Below are 17199 nucleotides of genomic sequence, written 5' to 3' on the forward strand. Positions count from 1 at the left end.
TATATCAGAGAAAGCCGAAAAAAACACGCTATAAAAATATGCAACAATTAATTGTTAACATTGTAAATACAAATCAAGTCTTAGACACTTTTATACTTCCATACTCATGCGTAATGTTTACTCATGATATTTTTTGGTTACTATGTTATTTTATTCACCCCCGAAGGGAGGAAACACATTATATTTGTGTTCTATTTACAGATACGCATTCTATTACATATAAAATTAATATTGATGTCCTTATATTTTTTAAACCAATTTGTTAACATTATAATCTCTCCCGTGATGTTATCTACATTGTACAGGGCGAAACGAACGATGCTTATTCAAGTGTTCATTTTTATGAAACAGGTAATGCTTAAATATTCAAAATTATAAAATCATAAAGTGCTTCGTACGAAAGTAGTCTGTCAAAAAAAAAAATAATTCTTTCGTGCGTCCTTTTTTGCTTGTTCGTTACTTTGAACGTTTGTTCGTTCCTTCAGTTTTCTGGGTATATATCAGACAGGTGCCCTAGTTGTGCCTTTTGCTATTTCAAACCTTCCATTTTTGGTATTTTTTTGTAGTCGTGGAAACTAGTCAAAATACCAAATTACTGTTTATTTTTGTCACAAGCTGGTTTTTTTTTATCTTATACAATACACGCATTAATAACACTTACTTTGAGCTTGATATCTGGGTTTTCATACCAACTGTGAAACGCGGGGATTATGCCACGCTTTATTTGCGGCTCCCTGTTTGTGATTCAAATTTAACTGAGTTGTTATTCCTAACCGTACACAAATGGATATACCAAACCGGAATTTTGTGCGTACCAAACACGTATACTATAGTCATAACATGCTCACTAAACATCATCGATTATGGCAAAAAGGATGTATTTACGATAAATTTGAAGTGGTAGATAGTTTTTGTTCTATCCTAATTCTTCATTCAACATCTTCTCTTATAGAAATGCATCCGATATCTTGAGATATGTTCATATTTTCACGCATTTTTCTCAGTTTTGCACGGAAATACCATCCAGGTTACATGTTAAAATACAAACTGAGAAACTTTATTCTCATTTCCACATACAATTGTGAGACAAATTAAAATTTTAAGCTTTCACTGTTCTAATTTTTGATAGGTTTCAATAAACAAATGAAATACTATCGAGTTTTTAATGCGATTTAGCACGCACCCCTCTCATTTGTTTAGGTACGATTTTTCCGGAAGTAGATACCAAACAACCGGGGCCGGATCCCGTTACCATACAGTGTTGAATGGAACCCCGAGGGCGTATATGATAAAATTTCAATAGAGTCCATTTGATTGACAGTTACATTTAGTAATGTACCAATGAAATATACAATGCGATGATAAGATCCTGGTCTAATTAAGTGGTAAATGAAATCGATTTTACACGCAATAACCTTTATTATTAATGATATGTATTGTTAATCATATCAACAAAGTACGATCACGACAATATCATTAGGGGCACAACATCCATTTTGTTCACCCTGCAATATGGCTTCATTCGGTTATTTCTAAACAAATTTACGCATATGAAACTGTGCCGTCCCTATAATTCTCCACATTGGCTAAATCTGTTGTACAAATATTTTATTTACTCAACATAAAACATATCTTACAGATATAATGAAGAGGACACAACACTTTAAGTCTGCTGTATATTATGGTAATACTACCATCCGTTAACACACCAAGAGATGTTTTATTACACCGGTTCAATATTTATTACCATTTTCCTAATGAGGACTCAAATGTTCACTTAAAATACATTGTAGTGTCAGTTTTTAAAAGAATGGTATGACATAAATTAACTAAATAATATTTTTTCTTTATTTTCATATGTATATAAATTAAAAAAAATAACACATTAGAAAATTAACGAAATCGTATTTTATTTTATCAGGTAGCATGAAAAAGTAATTCCAACATTGATACATGTACAACCAATTTAGCCAATGCGGAGAGTTATAGGGGCGGCACAGTTTCATATGCGTAAATTTGTTTAGAAAGAACCAAATGAAGCCATATTGCAGGGTGAACAAAATGGATGTTATGCCCCTAATGATGTTGTCGTGATCGTACTTTGTTGATATGATTAACAATACATATCATTAATAATAAAGGTTACTGCGTGTAAAATCGATTTCATTTAACACTTAGTTAGACCAGGATCTTAACATCGCATTGTATATTTCATTGGTACATTACTAAATGTAACTGTCAATCAAATGGACTCTATTGAAATTTTATCATATACGCCTTCGGGGATCCATTCAAGTTGTGTCGCAATTGAAATTTTGGCTACAGGCAATATTTCCACCCTGCATTCATATGTGTAACATAAATGAATATGAAACAGAGGGACGAAGACCGAAATAATGAGACACAGTGTCGCAAAGCAGTAAGTTATTATTGTCTATATGTTAACATATCATTTATATCAATAGTCTTTACCTAGTGTACTTTACTGACATGTCTACTATATATAGTCTTTACTTAGTGTACTTATGTCCTACTATCAATAGTCTTTACCTAGTGTACTTATGTCCTACTATCAATAGTCTTTACATGGTGTACTTTACTGACATGTCCTACTATCAATAGTCTTTACCTAGTGTACTTATGTCCTACTATCAATACTCTTTACCTAGTGTACTTTACTGACTTGTCCTACTATCAATAGTCTTTACCTGGTGTACTTTACTGACATGTCCTACTATCAATAGTCTTTACCTGGTGTACTTTACTGACATGTCCTACTATCAATAGTCTTTACTTAGTGTACTTTACTGACATGTCCTACTATCAATAGTCTTTACCTGGTGTACTTTACTGACATGTCCTACTATCAATAGTCTTTACCTGGTGTACTTTACTGACATGTCCTACTATCAATAGTCTTTACCTAGTGTACTTTACTGACATGTCCTACTATCAATAGTCTTTACCTGGTGTACTTTACTGACATGTCCTACTATCAATAGTCTTTACCTGGTGTACTTTACTGACATGTCCTACTACCAATAGTCTTTACCTAGTGTACTTTACTGACATGTCCTACTATCAATAGTCTTTACCTAGTGTACTTTACTGACATGTCCTACTATCAATAGTCTTTACCTAGTGTACTTTACTGACATGTCCTACTATCAATAGTCTTTACCTAGTGTACTTTACTGACAGGTCCTACTATCAATAGTCTTTACATGGTGTACTTTACTGACATGTCCTTTTATCAATATTCTTTACCTAGTGTACTTTACTGACATGTCATACTATCAATAGTCTTTACCTAGTGTACTTTACTGACCTGTCCTACTATCAATAGTCTTTACTTATTGCACTTTCCTTTATTGGCTGCACTTTCCTAGCATGTCCAACCATCAATAGCCTCTAACTGGTGTACGTTACTGTCATGTTCAACTATCAAAAGTCTTTACCAGGTGTACTTTACTGTCATGTCCAACTATCAATAGTCTTTACCAGGTGTACTTTACTGTCATGTCCAACTACCAATAGTCTTTACCTGGTGTACTTTGCTGTCATGTCCTACTATCAAAAGTCTTTACCTGGTGTACTTTACTGACATGTCCTACTATCATTAATCTTTGCATGGTACACTTAACTGTCATGGCCAACTATCAAAAGTATGTAACAGGTGTACTTTACTGTCATATTCAACTATCAAAAGTCTTTGTCGGGAGTACATTGCTGTCATGTCTAACTACCAATAGTCTAAGCCGGGTGTACTTTGCTGTCATTTCCAACTATCAATAGTCTTTACCTGGTGTCCTTTACTCTAATGTCCATCTATCAAAAGTCTTTACCAAGTGTACTTTACTGTCATGTCGACCTATCAAAAGACTTTACCAGGTGTACTTTACTGTTATGTCGAACTATCAAAAGACCTTACCAGGTGTACTTTACTGTCATATCGAACTATCAAAAGACCTTACCAGGTGTACTTTACTGTCATGTCGAACTATCAAAAGACTTTACCAGGTGTCCTTTACTCTCATGTCCAACTATCAAAAGTCTTTACCAGGTGTACTTTACTGTCCTGTTCAACTAGCAGTAATCTCTACCCTTGTGTACATTACAGTCTTAACGTATCCCGTCCAACGTTTGGTATGTAAGTACTAATTCATTTTTATATTCTTCATTCTCCCCGTAAAGTAGATGATCTTTAATAATTGAAAGATTCTATAGTTATGCTTAAATATAAGTAGAACGCCCTATCTGATACGAGAATGGCTGAAATGTTTGTTTCTGTTTTACGGAATATATCACTTTATCATCGCGAGTTAAAAGAGTTCATTTTCGTTTCATTATTGAATCGTATGCCAAAACTATTTGATTGATTGATTCATTTATTTATTTTGTGTATAGTAATATTGGTCTTTACTAATTGCATTTTATGTAAAATAGAACAAAACTTGTCAATCCATTTTATCCCATAACTATGCATGTTTCACAATGGAAAAACCATGTGATAAATTCCATAGCAGTTGGTTATAATTAAGTTTACACACTGGAGTGTGTAAACACCTACGGCGTCTCTGATTGGTCAATTCCAAGATCTTTTGATTCTGATTGGCTCTCAACTTCGGGCTACTTTCATAGCGCATTTTCTTTTAAGTAGCATTGTATTTACTGTTTTACAGGTAGTTGCTTATTCAAAGTATCAAATAAGAGAACTTTGGCTCTCAATTTAGGCACTATACCTTATGGCGGAAAGATATCACTACACAATGTATAGTGGTAAGTTTCCATGAATGAAGACTAGACAATGGCCACCACTGTATAAATATAGAGTTATGGGATAAATAAGTTCCCCAACGCGTGATTGTTGTTTATCATGTTTATCTAAACTTTCGTTAGTTAATTTTCAAATTTTTAAAAGACACGAGCTTCTTTTAAAAAATTGAAAATTAATTAACTCGAGTTTGATAAACATGATAAACAACAGTCACGTGTTGGTGAACCTGTATTTAAACAACTGCTAAGCTAATTTTTAAAGGAAATAGTTATCGATGTAGTATCTTATTTGTCAGCAACACAAGTATCACATGTAGCATAAATAGCCTGTCACAACATTAGGTGATATTTGGACAAAAGAAAGAAAATTGGGCGACAGGCTACGTCGTTGTCCATGAATTTTTAGTTCATAACATTAAAAAACTACTGCAAAGGAACTATTTTCGCAGATTTTCATATGATCCGTTTTATCAATAAGACCTTATACCAGGATTCAAAGTACTTTAACCTCGCCACACTGTAGCAACAAGTTAACGTTATTATCAGCTTTTGGCGTTAATACTCGGTTTATTGATTGATCATCACGTGAAATTTTGCACCGTACGAGACCATGCACGATAAAAATATTGGAGTTTTTATTGTGCTTCGATTATCGTAATATAGTAATAAAACGTCAGCTGGTGTGAGATTTGTTAGACATTACAGACATATCAATGACAAGTACATTCTTAAAGGTTTACTTAAGATTCAGTGCTCAAATAGAATAGCTATTATTTCCTCATTTTCTCTGAACAGCTTATTTGTAACATATGGTCGACGTTATCACTTCCTAATAACTACTAAAAAACTTCATAAGTTCTATGTCATTTCAATATCACATCTAATATTCCTTTGTGTGAAAACGGAATATTTACCTGTGGAATATAATATTGAGTGTGATTATTGTAGTTTGAACCGAGCATAACTGAGCCAGTATTTGACATATAAAATGGGGTTCTGTATCCACAGGTTCATGGCCGGGTTATGCTTTGGTATCGTAATCTATTACCTGTTCGTCCCATCTCTCCACGAGATCCGCAAACGAAACCGTCAACTCCAGGAGAACATACGCAGTGAACAAAGAAAGGAAAAAATTGAGGTAAAGGAACCGCCAACAGATTTGGAAGATAAAAAATCAATTGATCAGGCGTTCAAGGATTTGAAATTCCAGGACTTGAACGAAGATAAACATCACCACCATGGTAAGAAATTACCATTAATATTCCATTCGTTTTAAAATCGTGTGATATGTAATTACATCAGGACGCAGGATCATGAAACAGTCTTAAGTTCAAAATTATCTGAAGTTTAGACTTAGCAAATCAAAGATGACATTACAAAAAATTACGTCAGTAATAACTGGCTAAGTCTGAACTTTAGTCTGAGATTCGTTCATGATCCTGTAGCCATATATTGTTTATGGCAGATTTTACAAAAGTTTGTGTTATTTTGAGAAGTATTTCATCACTAGTTTTGTAATAGCTTTTCTGTGATATACATTGTATAAGCTTTAACAGTATGTATGAGTAGATTTTGCGGTTTTTTCTCGCCTCCTAGCCCATGGCCTACGAGGTGCGATAATGGTATATTAATAGTATGTCTGTAAATTCGATTATATTTTTGGAATAACAAATTAACTGGATATCGATCATAATACAATATTACAAATAAAATTATAGTTTTCATAGACATAATCGCAAGTGCATAAGAAATAGGTTCATATGAAACCAAAACGTCGCATAAACATTAAATATCGCTGTAATGGGGACATTCGGTTTAATTAACTAATCATAATATTGATTTATTTTAATTCTTGATAGATCTTTAATGTGTATAGTGAATATATGTGTGTATTATGTTATATGTTATGCTTATAAGATACATGTTAGTACAATGAAATATGTGATTTGAAATAGTTCTTCAAAAGTAACATACATGGTATTTGTCTTTCGTGTATCTTTTGTACATGTTGTGTATATTATCCAAAAAAATCACAATATGACAACATTATGCTTTTGTTTGTAGATATCTCAGAAGTGGCAGACGAACTTACTAAAAAGATCAAAGTATTTTGTGTGATAATGGCGAGAACAGTTGACCTTCCAAAGAAATCGACAGCAATTCACAAGACATGGGCAAAACGTTGTACTAATGTAATCTACATAGCATATGACGTGAAAACCTCCTATGAGTTCCCAGTAATTCAGGACGTTTTGCCCGAACGTTTATATAATTACAGGAGCAGAATTCAAAACGTCATCAGTATAATCAGGAAACATCATATCAATAACTATGACTGGTTTCTAATAGCCACGGATGAGACCTACGTTATTATGGAAAATCTTCGTTATTTTCTGTCCAATAAAGATCCCACGGCGCCCATTCTTTATGGCCGTGTAAACCCACTTAAACAAGTCACATTTAAAAAGGTCGGGTTACCATGGCAATATAACACATCGAATATGGGATTTGTAATGAGCAAGGAAGCTGTTAAGCGCGTTGCTGACATTGATTACTCTAACATACCATGTAATAGTCATGTGACTGGTGATGCTTATCAAGACCTTTGTATGGACGTGGCTGGTGTAATTCCGGGTTCCACGAAGGATCAGGATGGTCGAGAAATGTTCAATTGTGTGCCACTAGAGCATCTTGGTATTGTTAGTTTACCTGAAAATGAAGAGCTTGGAACGACAGGAAAAGTAAGTACAGAAGTAAAGGCCAACATATATGTTTTCAATACTATCAATTCAATTTTATTTGCATAGATAAGCAATTGAACTTCAGTAGTGGATAAGATATAGACCTTCTAGTTAAAGTGTTGCTGAAATATCAGTAAACAAGATTTGTCAATTTGCTATGCATTAGTATAACATTATTAAAATGTGTACTATTCATTTGAGAAACCATTTGTAATCTGTCAATGAAGGGGGATAACTAGTCCCAGAGCAGATTAAGGTAGTGATATGATGTATGAATGATGTTTCTAGAGAATGGATATATAATCTTTTTTTTTATTTTTAGGTAACGGTCAGTGACTACGCTATATCATTTTGTATGGTGAATGCAGCAAAGCAGTTTGGACTGGAATATCATACTTACCATTTAAAGCCATATGGAGTTGAGAAACTGCATGTGTATTGACATTAAAAGTAATAATTTCATATTTAAGAAATGAAACAATTCAATCAGTCATCATTTTGTGCTAATTAGTCCTAATTTACATAGTTATCGCCCTTTTAAATTGGTATTTACGATGAGGTCATGTGTTGGTTAAAGTGTCAATAAGGCCGCTGTGAACTGACTGAGCATGTCTTTATGTCTCACTTTGTAATGACATCGAGGACCCGAATCTAACTCGACAAGAGTATGTAATTGTTGTTTTATTGTATCGTGTCCTTAACTATTTATACCAGTGACCCATGTTTATGCCTTCATGATAGAAAGGCCACATCTGATGTAACTTAAAACGAGCTAATACAAAACGAAAAGTGATAAAGGTACGGATTGACCATGTTGTTCATCAGCATGGTAGATGGGGTAAATCGATGCAGTCGGATATCCTTTTTCTCCTACAATGTAAACAGTGTGTAGTTTGTATCGGTTTGATAGCCATGCCATTGCCACCTATCTGTGGACAGTTTTGGCACTATAACAGACCAGTGTAAAGTGAACATTAGCAAATATCTAAAAACTACAGTTGTAAAAAAACAAAGCTACTGAATAGGCATGTAGATATTTATTTATAAATGTGAAAACAAATTCACCACAACAATAAGACATTTAAACCATGAAGTATTCGTATTCATAATTTTCAATTACGTATTGATAGAATTATCTATTTTCGAAATATTTTATTTGCGTAGAATCCTTGACAGGAACCATATTTTAGAAATGTTGATTTCTTTGGTACATTATGTTGTCATGAATAAGCGAAATTCAGCGGCCACAAAATCATAAAAATTACCATTTTTCAATCCTTGAAAGCTTTCCAAATACATTCTGAATCATGAGGAGTATAAAATTCTTTTGATTGCCGTTTTAGTAATCACGTAAGCTGAAAATCATCTGAACGACTCAATCGTTAATGTAATTCATATCAAATATTTATAATTATAAAAAATACAATAAAACAAAATAAACAATATAATATATTGATTATTCTGATAACATGTACACAGACTCGCACACCATCCACTTACGCCAACATCCTCACTCACAAACTCGTCAGACGAGCACTTCAACAGTCATTAACATTTTATTTCGTTGCCCAGGAAATGTAAGTCCGTTGCCCAGGAAATGTGTATTCTCCTTCCCGGGAGTATATCCCGGTATTGCCCTGTATCCCGCCCCACGATGGAGAGATGTTAAGCAGCGCTAGCCGTGGCGTTACGACTCCTCGACAATACACGCATGGGTGTCGACATCCCTGTCCTCAAACGATTCATCGTCGTTCTACGCATCATCGGCCGTCTACGAGAAGAACTAAAAGGAAAATGATATTTCTAAGGTTAGAAAGAAGGAAGAGAATGTTACTAGTCGTTAAATTTGTATGGATATTCCTGAAAAGTAGAAGAGTAATGTACTTCATTTACATCCATAGAGACATTTTATATATAGGGAATTATTTCCATAGTCATTTTGATACAAGAAAATCGTATGTTACCGCTATTGTTAAACAGCTAAGTCAATCTTGAGCATTTTAATTTAGAAAATTAATGCTGCAATCTTATAACATGAAGCTATGACTTTACCGTTCGTTAGCTATTGTGATGCAATATATAATTATGCTTTTACAAAAAATGTTCCTCAAGAAATAATGGAAGTTCATGGGACTGTGGATAGCAGGTTGGACATATTGATTGCAATTCTTTATTTCATGGATCAATAACACGAAAACGGCATATTCAAATCTCTTCGCGGTGGTGTATTTAGAGTATATTGTCATACTGGCATAACAATTATTAACCAAGTTAATACTTATACATGTAAGATAACAATCATTTTAATTTTGCCATATATAGCAGTAAATCAATTCTTACCCCATAGAATTCATGTCAGGGTTCATGGCACCCATCATGATTTGAAATGGACATTTTGGACACTCCGGGCAGACGAAGAAGGTTTCTGGTTTGTAGGTTATTATTGGGCTTTCACACGGAACACGGAATGGACATCTCTGTGGTGGGCAGATCTGATTGGCAATTACGGCGCTAACACCCTGAAATATTAAACATTAATAACTGACAATGGCATCACAGTATTATAACAGTTACTGGCACTAAAGAGCATATATGGGTGATGTGAATTATTGAAAAATCATTAACTTTTGGTGACTCAACTCTAAAAATCCTATACCCTTTTCGTATAATTAAGAAAGGTATATGGTAGTACTAATGTTTCTTGGATTAGAAAACAGGACTTCGTATTTTATGACTGAAAAAATTGGTTAATTGCATTTCGCTATACTAACCACGCCATCTCTTGTCAGGTCAACCAGTTTATTAGGTGGGAGGCTGGGGTTCAGATTTCTTGTGTTGCTCCTGCTTAAAGCTCCCATAACCCCGAGTCTCTGTAGTGTATCGGAGCTTGGCTGTCCTCCAGAACCACTCAACATCATCATTGACATGATATCGTTTATATTTGGACCTCTATTGAAGGGTGTCTGAGACATACCCGTCCTGCTTCGAGTGTCATTGGATGACGGACCCTGGGACTGCATACCGAACATATTACCAGATCTCGAAGCCCCATTTCCATTCAACATCATATTCATCATCGCCATATTGTTAAAAGAGTTCGTTTCCCCGCCGCCTGCTGGGTTCATCATGGCGGACATGAGGAGAGGGTCCATACCTCCACTAGATCCGCCCTGTCCACCCCCGTTCATCATGGCCATGGCCATGGGGTTCGTCATCATCTGTTCAAAGAGCTGGCCGTATACTGGGAACAGTAAACAAAAGATTGCGTAAATGTTATACAATGGTAGCTGGCCGTATACTGGGAACGCTGGCCGTATACTGGGAACAGTAAACAAAAGATTTCGTAAATGTTATACAATGGTAGCTGGCCGTACACTGGGAACAGTAAACAAAAGATTTCGTAAATGTTATACAATGGTAGCTGGCCGTACACTGGGAACAGTAAACAAAAGATTTCGTAAATGTTATACAATGGTAGCTGGCCGTATACTGGGAACAGTAAACAAAAGATTTCGTAAATGTTATACAGATGTAGCTGGCCGTACACTGGGAACAGTAAACAAAAGATTTCGTAAATGTTATACAGATGTAGCTGGCCGTATACTGGGAACAGTAAACAAAAGATTTCGTAAATGTTATATAGTGGTAGCTGACCGTACATTGGGAACGATAAAAAGAGAAAATAAAAAGAAATTTCGTAAATGTTATCCAGATGTAGCTGGTCGTACACTGGGAACGATAAAAAGAGATTTCGTAAATGTTATACAGATGCTAAAAAGAGATTTCGTAAATGTTATACAGAGGTAGCTGGACGAACACTGGGAACAATAAAAATATATTTCGTAAATGTTATACAGAAGTGGTTGACCATGCTCTATGGATAGAGGCCCTTATAGTTCCATACAGAGGTTGGTATTCATATACAGTGAATAACAACTAAATATTTATAATATTCCCAAACTTTCACCATGCTTTCTTCATATTCTCATCCTTATATATTAGATGTTTCAGCTACCCTCGTTTTCAATGGTATCAAGTGATTAAATTGTTGGTGCACAATTATCAAGTTTATTCTTATTGAATAGGTTTGATTGTTGTGTATCATTGCAGCTGCAGTTGTTATTGTAGCCACCCAACATACGATTTTTACAGAATTCAGTTTAAATTTAGTGCAAAAGATTTATTGGAAAAAGCCCAATAGATAGAAAATAGCGATTCAAAATCTTCAAATATTGATATGCTATGAAGCATAGATTGAATTTCTGATATACTTAATAAATGTAAAAAAAATATATCTTTGCAATGATATATTATAATTTTAAACCTGTGTAGTAGTTGTGGTATTGTGATAGAAACTATTGTTATATGCACCGTATAATAATTACCTAGTGTTTGTAACCATTATAATGGCCTGAGGACCTTTAGGTGAACAATTTAATTGTATTACCGTTATAACCTTTATAAGTGAATGTTACAAATGTACATATGAGTTGCGTCTATATATCGTGTGGCTGTAGACGATGGCCTGAAGGGAAATGTAACATAAATGACCCACTAGGCGAACCTCGCTGGCAGTCAGCTCGTGCGCCCAGCTATCTTTATTGTTTAAACATTGATATGTGTGTCCAATAGGAGTATGGTCAAAAGATCGTGTTATGTTTCGGGACGTGTAGTATGAGTGACAGTTGCCTAAAGTCACAGGTTTCGTTATGAATGTCCTTCCATGTAAGGATAACTACATGTTACATATGCAGACAGCATTGTATATTGGGAATTACAAGACAGTGTACATGTAGAAACAATGCAATGTTTCTATAGCGCAATATCAAATTATGCGTATGATAAAATAGTCCATCTTGCCTGAAGGATTTGTAAAGGAGAAATATTCGAATTAGAACGTATGTGTTCTATTCGTCTGAATTGTCTTCCTCCATTTGGTCACTTTTGGATACTGGGTCATGCTATAACGTGTCCATTCAAGAATTTCACTTTTTTGAATATTTTTTTTAGAAGGAATACGTAATGCATGTTTTGCTTCATGAGGAACAATGTTATCGAACGGCGAAGACGGCAATTACAACAGGGAGTAATTAGTGACTTTTTCACAATTATGGCTACAAAGAGTAATTATATGCGCCAGGCATTATTTTATTATTTTACAACGATGATTTCAATTTTAGTATTTTGATATTTTTTATTATCATTATAAGGGTGCCCTCTTTAATATTCATTATTTAAATTATAGATATCCAATAATCCCCGCGACAGTTTTTTTTTCTTCAAAAAAAACAACGTAAACCGCTGTTGAATATTATTATAAAACTTCATTCTGTAAAATATGGTATTGTTTTATCTTAGAATGGAATATGGTTGTGCCAGTAGGAATAGGTCTACTTAAATGACATGTGCAGATTTCGAGAGGTGTAGTATTTATTTGTAGATTTGTATTTGTCTGAGCAAATTACTTATACTGGTCTGAATAAATATGCAACGTATAGAACCAGAACGAAAATAAACAATAAACAATGCCTGTATATTTCAGATGAAATCACAACTTTGTCTCTGTGAGCAAATAAAACATCAAAGTACACGAGTTCGAAACGTGAATGTTAGTAAAGATGGTTGAATGTTGTATTATCAACATATTTCAATTCACAGAAAAAATGTTTATCCAAAGTTATGCCATACAGTGCCAGAAATGATAATTTTTTTCTACAAATTAGACTAAAAATAAATATTATTATGTACATCTACAAAGGAGCGTTTAGAAACTATATGCAGCTATGAAAACGAACCGTTTTATTGTACATAAATTGCCCTGTTCCGGCGATGTGTTTTCGACTCTTGACACATATAGTACAAGGTTTCCTGATGCATATTTTTTGTTTCCTTGTCCTTTGGGTTGAGGTCACTTTTTATGGCCTATGACCAGTGTAAAAACCATTCCTAAGCACATGTTGTAGCACGTTTTTTTGTGCAAAAAGGTGCCTCTATCTAATGACGTCAATCTGTCCGTCCAGCTGCCATTCACAGAGCTGTATAACGATTTTATAGGAAGTTAACGACACCCATCTATTCGGGAATGGCCTATTTATTGTCATGTTTTACAAGCCTTTACCCATATTACCGCCGAATTATGAGAAATAGAAACTGGCTGTGGTCATTATTTTTTTTCTCAGTAATAGTATCATTAATGATGTGTCAAACATGGATTCTATGTTTATTATATCTGTTGTATTATATTTGATTTTTTATTGTATTTTTTCCAGTGACCATGACCAAAATCACAATCATTTAATACAAAATAAAATATATTACTATACAAAGATTTGCTACAATACTTTGATCAAGTGAATGCCACTATAGATATTTCTCGAGTAAAAATACCAATGTGCATACTGTGGTGATATTCCGTCTTTGCATATTACAGAATTACCTCTCATGCGGAGTGGTATCCATTGTAACGCCATTATTTTGTGAGCGCAATCCTCGTCGTTTTCTCTAAAAAAATATGACGTTACGCTCACAAATACATGACGTCACACTCAATACCTACCCATAATGACAGATAACTCTGCAATTACGGAATAAACCGTAGTATGTTCATATATAAGAATTTCGTTTGTTTTAGTTTGTGTAGTTATTATTTTTCATCCTGCCTATATTAGTCTTTCGAATATTTTCACACACTTTACCAGACGACGCTACTGCATATACTATACCATGATTTTTTTTCTTGCGGTTACCTCCTTTCGTGAAAATTAACTTGACCACGAATGTAGCAAAATTACATCCATCGCGAATAAAAGCAACTTTATCTATGCATCATAAAGGATGTGCTCAGTTTGTTAAAAGTGTTAATAGTAACGACATAGAATTCAACTTTACTTTTAGTACAAAAGTGTTGAAGTTATCTGAACATATAAGATGTAATAATTTAATAAGAACCCCTTTTATACAAAGATGGGGCTAAAATAGCGCCAAACATATAACCGAGTAGTAAGATATCTGTCAAAATGTCCAGTTATATCCCCTATACAGTAAATCGAACGATCACATTGGTTTGTTGATTATGTCCAACATGCTTAAAAAATAGTCTCCCCCGTATGCGATGTGTTGCGTGTGTGAATTGTGTGTGATTATGGGAGACTGCATTGTGACTGTGTTCTTGGTAATTAGTAGATATATTGTCTATTTTATAGTGTTATCCCACTGAATCATGCTGCCAAAGATACTTCGACTGCTCGCAATATACAGACATCGGGCAAACCAGTCTTCCCACTCCCTTTATGTCGGGCGCTCAGCAGGAGCAGAACCTATCAATTTTATAAACTATGATTTGTGTCGACCAGTAACTTCTTCATAGAAGTGAGCGCTCTACTCATGGCCAAAAGTGAGAGGCGATGTCAAGGGAAACGTAAGGACGAACAAAGTTGTGTATACTTAGGAATATGAGAAAACATACATATTATAATGCTATACATAACATTGGCGGATATAAAGAAAATATCGCCTCACTTCTTCCGAGAGTAAGCAACAAAATTCATGTTAGACGATACATGTGAGGGTGTGCGAATATGAAAGCAGTTACAAAAATTGATCCTATAATCGGACTTATGTTAGCAAATATCGCAACAGTGGTTACTGAATTTTCCAAACCATGGTATCGTTTATAGATTACAAAGAACATTTCTTTCCATTAGTCTAAAACAGCTCTTCAGCGATTCTGTCAATCATGCGAAATGCAACAAAATATCACCAAATATCACAAATTAGTGTATGATCGTATGATGGCATAGCAAAATTATTCATGATTGAACGCATTCGACATTCTAACATATCCACAAAATTACATCATCACTTTCAAAACAAATTCGCAAAAAGGTTATTTTCAGTCTTTTACTTTTTTGTTTTGTCGATAAGTTTATAGTAAAAGACAATACATGTCAGATGTTAATACCAATCTGTGTAATTCTTACCTGTAAAGACGCATCCTAGAAGTACAGCAAGGCAAGTGCATATGTTCTCCATCCTTTAATGTTTGTACTAGAGGACTGATATAGAATCACTTACTGCCTTATGTATGCCAAAATATGAAATATTTATAACTCTAGGTCAAAGTTCAAAGTGTATTGGCTATTGACGATGATTCAACTACTGGCTATTGACGATGATTCAACTATATTAGACGTCATAAAAGGTGTATATACGACAATATATATATATTTCTGGTATATCTAACAGCAGAGAATATATCAATTATGCGCCGTTTTATGTAGTTTGTAAGAGAGTAATGATAAAATAAGTGTCTCCACTGGAACAACCTACAGTCGCATATCAAAACTATTTGGCATGGAAATATAAGTAAATGCTATCTCCATTGTAGCATTTTATTTCAAGTTATAAATATGTAATGAATGACAACTAGTCAGTAAAGAAAAAAATAAACGTTGGGCTTCATTTTGTTATAGATAGTATCATCATGTATAAGCATATGAAATGACGGGTTTACGATGGATTAATTCATCTGTACATCTATGATAAAATATTATCAATAAGTATGTGTATTTTATTTGCTGCATAACAACGAAAATTAATGTCTATGACAAGTGGGCCCAAATACTATTGAATAGAATTCAGAATATATCATAGAATTAATGGTAATCAAATCTAACACGTTTTGCCTTCTTCTGAGGTATCAACCAGTTTCGGTGTTTCTTTCATTTTCAACCATGGTATGAACAATTCTATCGAAAAAATTATATTACAAACCATGTAAGTCATAGGAAAATTTGATTTCTCAGCATGGGATATATGCTTAATATCAAAACATTGTATATGTAGAGTTATATTTTGCAAAAGTGGCGAAAATTGGTTCAATTTGTTTTCCGTATTTAAAGTAGGATTGAAACATATTGTTAGTATTGTATAGTTAAATGGAAAAGGCTGATTAAGATTAACTGCTTATTTTATAAATATATATTATTTTGTAAATTCTACAAGCATTCAATCAGTCACTTTAGGAAGACATTTCTCTTGTAATTGTGTATATTTTCAAAACGACAATTTCCTCATAAAATCATCAATTAGTTTTGATATAATAGAAAATAACTTAAAACAAATACGCAAACATTTGTTCTATCTTCAATTTTCTGCAATGGTATAGACATATATATGAAACAGAAAGCTTGGGACAATTCATTGGTGTACATCTGAGCGATATATTGTTTACATTGTCATTTGTCCTATATCTAGTGTACGTGGGAATACATCTGAAAACAGCTGTATTTTAGAATTTCTGCACGTGCACCGATTCGTCATTCTTCACCCTCACAAAAATACAGCGTATATTTTAAGACACTGACCATGTATTCTGTATATATAAGCTAATAAATCTAACAGGGAGAGGAGCTGTGCGTAAAGTGTTACAATTATAATTCTCTACTAGTTTTCTTTATCATAGTGGAAACAAAATAACCATCAGTGTATGAAGTCTTTCGTTTTGATATTGGGCGAATTAGATCGCATTGCTATTGCTAAATACACACGTTCATTTTCTCGATGAGAGGTAATGACGACTGCTGTTTCTATTTATATGTTATTGTTGTTGATGTCAAACACTTGTAATCTCACTTTGTGCCACCAAAGACACTCAAGTTAATACATGTACCCTGTTTTACCT

The 17199-nt window shown here is 34.1% G+C and overlaps 2 protein-coding genes across 2 annotated transcripts; one reads left to right on the top strand and one right to left on the bottom strand.

Annotated features, from left to right (window-relative positions):
• Window positions 1-2277: 2277 nt before the first annotated feature.
• Window positions 2278-8318, top strand: LOC138314573 (glycoprotein-N-acetylgalactosamine 3-beta-galactosyltransferase 1-like). The gene is made up of 4 exons (XM_069254975.1): window positions 2278-2419; window positions 5785-6017; window positions 6841-7517; window positions 7840-8318. The coding sequence occupies exons 1-4, from the start codon at window positions 2397-2399 to the stop codon at window positions 7957-7959; spliced, it is 1053 nt and encodes a 350-aa protein (XP_069111076.1). The 5' UTR covers window positions 2278-2396; the 3' UTR covers window positions 7960-8318.
• A 221-nt stretch (window positions 8319-8539) lies between these two features.
• LOC138314574 (uncharacterized) lies at window positions 8540-15589 on the bottom strand. The gene is made up of 4 exons (XM_069254976.1): window positions 15497-15589; window positions 10289-10758; window positions 9858-10036; window positions 8540-9300 (listed from the first exon to the last, which is right to left on the bottom strand). The coding sequence occupies exons 1-4, from the start codon at window positions 15546-15548 to the stop codon at window positions 9183-9185; spliced, it is 819 nt and encodes a 272-aa protein (XP_069111077.1). The 5' UTR covers window positions 15549-15589; the 3' UTR covers window positions 8540-9182.
• Window positions 15590-17199: the final 1610 nt, after the last annotated feature.

This window comes from Argopecten irradians, chromosome 2 (assembly GCF_041381155.1).
Source record: "Argopecten irradians isolate NY chromosome 2, Ai_NY, whole genome shotgun sequence".
NCBI lineage: Eukaryota > Metazoa > Mollusca > Bivalvia > Pectinida > Pectinidae > Argopecten > Argopecten irradians.

Bases quoted from the DNA above. Each gene is read 5' to 3' on its own strand.
- LOC138314573 (XM_069254975.1), top strand. From the start codon at position 2,397: ATGAGACACAGTGTCGCAAAGCA. The intron at 6,018-6,840 runs GTAAGAAATTAC...TTTTGTTTGTAG, and splicing joins AGATAAACATCACCACCATG to ATATCTCAGAAGTGGCAGAC. The intron at 7,518-7,839 runs GTAAGTACAGAA...TTTTATTTTTAG, and splicing joins AGCTTGGAACGACAGGAAAA to GTAACGGTCAGTGACTACGC.
- LOC138314574 (XM_069254976.1), bottom strand. From the start codon at position 15,548: ATGGAGAACATATGCACTTGCCTTGCTGTACTTCTAGGATGCGTCTTT. The intron at 10,759-15,496 runs GTAAGAATTACA...TACTGTTCCCAG, and splicing joins TCTAGGATGCGTCTTTACAG to TATACGGCCAGCTCTTTGAA. The intron at 9,301-9,857 runs GTAAGAATTGAT...TTTTCCTTTTAG, and splicing joins CCTGACATGAATTCTATGGG to TTCTTCTCGTAGACGGCCGA.